The 3905-nt window shown below is 65.4% G+C and overlaps 1 protein-coding gene across 1 annotated transcript in view; it reads right to left on the reverse strand.

The window, feature by feature from the left end:
* MAP7D1 (MAP7 domain containing 1) overlaps positions 1-3905 on the reverse strand; it is a 30721-nt gene that overhangs the window by 8206 nt on the left and 18610 nt on the right. Inside the window, 5 exon segments of the mRNA XM_025215860.1 lie at positions 109-219; positions 2234-2348; positions 2732-2814; positions 2817-2891; positions 3834-3902. Of these exon segments, the coding sequence (XP_025071645.1) occupies positions 109-219; positions 2234-2348; positions 2732-2814; positions 2817-2891; positions 3834-3902 (453 nt within the window).

A 3905-nucleotide genomic window follows, 5' to 3' on the forward strand; every position in this document is an offset into this window, starting at 1 on the left:
AGGCATTCCCTGGCACTCCTGGGGCACCGCCTGGTGCTGGGGTTGACCCCCCCCACAGTGGCCTGTGCCACGGGCCCCATGCACTGCCGGGAGGTGACAGCGTCTTACTTCTACTGGGAGAGTTCCAGAGGGTGGCAGAGGACTTGGACAGCCGCTTGTTGATTATAGAGTCCACATGTTTGGGGAGGTTTACGGCTGACACTGAGCACCGGCTCGCACCTGAGGGAGGGAAAAGACACATGGGGTTAAGGTGACGGTGGCAGGCGCTGGGCCCCTGGCATGCAGCATGCAGCATCGGGCTCCCGTTGGGCCTGGGGCAGCATGCAGCTGCCACGGGGCTAAGGGCGAGGCCTGCTGCACACCAGCAGCAGGGTTGGTAGAGAGGACAGAGTGCTGGGCCCCGATGGAGGCAACCCACACAGGGATGGCTGTGGGGGCATCCCTTGGCGACGCGGACCGGACGGGAGGTGCCTGCAGAAGGAAAGCAGCTCTACACAGCACCGGCGCTGGCATTCTACTCCCTACCTCGGGAGGCAAGGTGAGGCCTGGTCCTGCCATTGCTGCTGCTTGGCACCAAGAGGGCCCCTCAGCTCAGCACCTGGGCCCCACAAATGACTGCCCAGGGTGGCTGAGGGATTTCTCCTGCCAGGGCCCCACCTCTGCCCAGTAGCAGAGCTGGGAGCTGAGGATAGGATCCCGCTGTAAGGCCAGGGTCCCCATGGGACCCTGCAGGTCCCTGGCTGCAGACCGGTTAGGAGGAGCAGCTGGGGCTCCCAGGCAGCTCACAGCTGGGAAACGGTCTCTCAATCAGACAGCAAAGGGACTTTCCTCCCAGGCTAGCTATAGCCATGACTGGCAGCAGCTGCTGATCTGGGACACCCGCAAGACCCCTTGCAGAGCAGGACCAGGGGCTCCCTCACACCAGATGACGACAAGACCATGACAGCACCCCAGCCAGCTCACTGCAAGCCAGGCAGGGCAGGGCAGGGCAGCTGCCAGAACCCAGGGAATGGGCAGGGCAGGATCAGCGTGGAGCCCGGCACCTGCGCATCACCGATGGCTCCCAGCAGGAAGCTGCCCATGTCTCTGCAGCCCACGGTTTGCCTGTTCCTGCCCTGCCACAGCAGGATCCCTTGGTCACATGCACAGCACCACACGTGGCTGGCCCTGGGCTGCAGCGACCCACACACACAGCCCTTCCAGCTGCAGCGCATCCTCAGCACAGCCAACACAGAGGAGCTCGGCGGCACCTGCGCAGCACCCATGCCTAGAGCCACAAACTGCCTGGCTTGCTTGAGGCCTAGGCAGGCCGCTGCAGCCAGTGCTGTTCAGAGACACTGGGGGCATGTGGGAGTCTGCGGAGGGTAAGCTGCACCTAGGAACCCCCATTCTCTCCCTGCACCCAGCATGTGCTGAGCCCCTCCATCCCCTGGGTCAGGGCCTCCAAGAGCCAACCCCCGCAACGGAGCCTGGGGCTGAGGGAGGTGCTACTAGCTTGGGCAGTGCCAGCCCAGCTGCAACAACGGAGGCAGAAGCAGGAGCCTCTCCAGTGCTCCTGCCCACAGGCCCAGAGCCCACAGGGTCCTTCCCACAGCATCTTCCTAGCAGGCACCTGTTTCCCTTGGCCCCAGACATCAGCACTGCTGCAGCAAGTTCCCAGGGCCTCAGGTGCTGGCCACATGCCCTAAACCCCGCAACACGCCTGTGCACGTGCAGCTACCCTCATGACCAGGGCAACACAGCTGTGGCTGCTCGGCCTGAGGGACCTGGGCATGCTGGCCCGGTCTGGAAAGCTGCATGCTACCAGCTCATGCTAAACACTGGTACCGAGACAGCCACTGAAGCAAGGGCACGCTCCAGCTCTGCTAGTCACGGGTGCCCAAGGGAGGGGCTGAAGGACGGCTTGTATCAGCCCCGCAGGGATGTCCCCATGGTGCCCCAGTAGAGAGCAACCAGGTTCCCATGCTCAGAGCCCACTGCCAGGAGGACAAAACCACACAACAACACCTGTGTCAGGAGCCTGACCCTAAGCCTCACTCCTGCTCAGCCCTGCACGAGCCTCACCGGCAGGAAGGCAAAACACAAGCGCACTCAGGTCTGAGCTGGGCTGGGTAGGTGAACCCAGCAGCCAGTGCCCTGCCCTGGCTTCCGAAGACCCCAGGCCCCTTGCTCCTCTGTGTTCTCATGCAGCAGGGCCAGGATGGCCACTCCTGCCCGTGCAATCCCCACTCACCGTCCTTGTGTGCAGGGGAGCCGTGGTGCAGCGCGCCGGCCCATGACCACCGCTGCTGCCGGATTTCAGCCCAGGTCTTCTTGGCTGAGCGCTGGATGGCGGCTTCATAGCGCTCCTGCCGGAGGGGGAGAGGGGCCAGGCATGAGGCCTGGGTATGGGCCTGGGGGAACTGCCTGCAGCCCACAGCCCCACCTGCACCTAGGGGTCAGGGACCAGCCTGACAAGATCAGCCCATTGAGCCTGGTGCTTTGGCCTGGGACAGCTCTGCCTAAAGCAGGACAGGGACCACTGCCCCCAGCATGGCTGGGGACATGAGCATGATGTGGGGGCTGATAGGCGTGTGCAGGAGCCCAGCAGGGCGGTGGGGCTGAGACAGGTGCCGGGGGAGGGCGGGGGGGCATGCCACTGGGGACATGCCCAACACACCTGCCAGCAGGAGGATCTGCCCACACAGCCTGTCTGTCTGCCCACCTGCCTGTCCCCACCCCTCCTGCCCACCTTGTTCTTCTCCAGCTTCTGGCGCTGGCGCTCCTCCAGCACCGCACGGCGCTGCTCCGCCTTCAGTCGCTGCTCCTCTAGCCCGCTGCCGCCGGCCTCTGCTTCTCCCGCAGCACCTTGGCTTTCTCCTCCTTCTCCAGCCACAGGACCCGCTTGGCAGCTGGGGAGAGCAGGACCATCAGGGGATGGGCCATCTTGCTCCCCAGGAGCACCGGCCAGTGGCTCCAGCTGCCCCCTAGACTTCACTGACACCAGCCCCTGCCCGCCCCAGTGCCCCCCACACTCCCAAACTGCAGACTCAGCACCACTGGGCAGGTGCTGCTCTGCCTGCAGCACGGCACATCTCCAACCCCCAGCCTGCTCCCTCCTCGGTGCCTGCTCCCAGGAGGGGGACAGAGCCCTGTCTGTGGGGGCCAGTGGCACGGGCTGGTGAGGCAGGGTGGGAGCCCATGCTCCTGGCAGCACCTTGCTCACAGAGCCACCCAGGGAGCAAGGCCTGGGGAAGCCGGGCCAGGCCGAACCAAGCAGGGCGCACGGCTTGGGAAGGCCAGGATGAGCTGAGCCTGGCTGGGGCAGGACTGCCTGGGGGGGCAGCGGATGGAGGGGCTGGGTCATCCTAAGCCTAACCAGCAGCAGCCCCCAGCCCCGTAAGGGGGGCGGGGGGCAGAGGCACCCACAGCAACGGCTCTGAAGCCAGGGGAGGAGTTTGGGGCCAGGACAAAAGGGAGCCCGGGAGCCGGCCTGGAAAGGGCATTCAGGGAAACAATGGAGGAATGAGGGTGGAAAGAGCAGGACAAGGAGGCCGCTGTGCAGGGAGGGGGCCAGGGTTGCAGCAGGCCTCTTGCCTGCTCCTCCAGGCCGGTCAGACCTGCACGGCCCCAGGGTCCCCGGGCAGGGCAGGAGCCCAGCAGGCCACTGGCAAACGGGCTGTAATTTGGCCCCATCCCCCTGGGGCTACCGCCCCCAGAGCCTCCCAATGGGACTCCGGGCAACCTGCCAGGAAGTGATAAGTGCCCCCCACAGCTTCCTCTCGCAGGGCCCAGCCTGAGCTCCCCAAGAGTACCAGGACCCAGTGGCCCTACCAGCCTGACCCACTCCTCACCCAGGTACTTGGCTCGCTCCTCGCGACGCTCCTTTGCCTGCCGGTGCCGCGCCTGGGCTTTCTGTACATCTG

This window comes from Alligator sinensis, unplaced genomic scaffold, assembly GCF_000455745.1.
Source record: "Alligator sinensis unplaced genomic scaffold, ASM45574v1 scaffold964_1, whole genome shotgun sequence".
Taxonomy (NCBI): domain Eukaryota; kingdom Metazoa; phylum Chordata; order Crocodylia; family Alligatoridae; genus Alligator; species Alligator sinensis.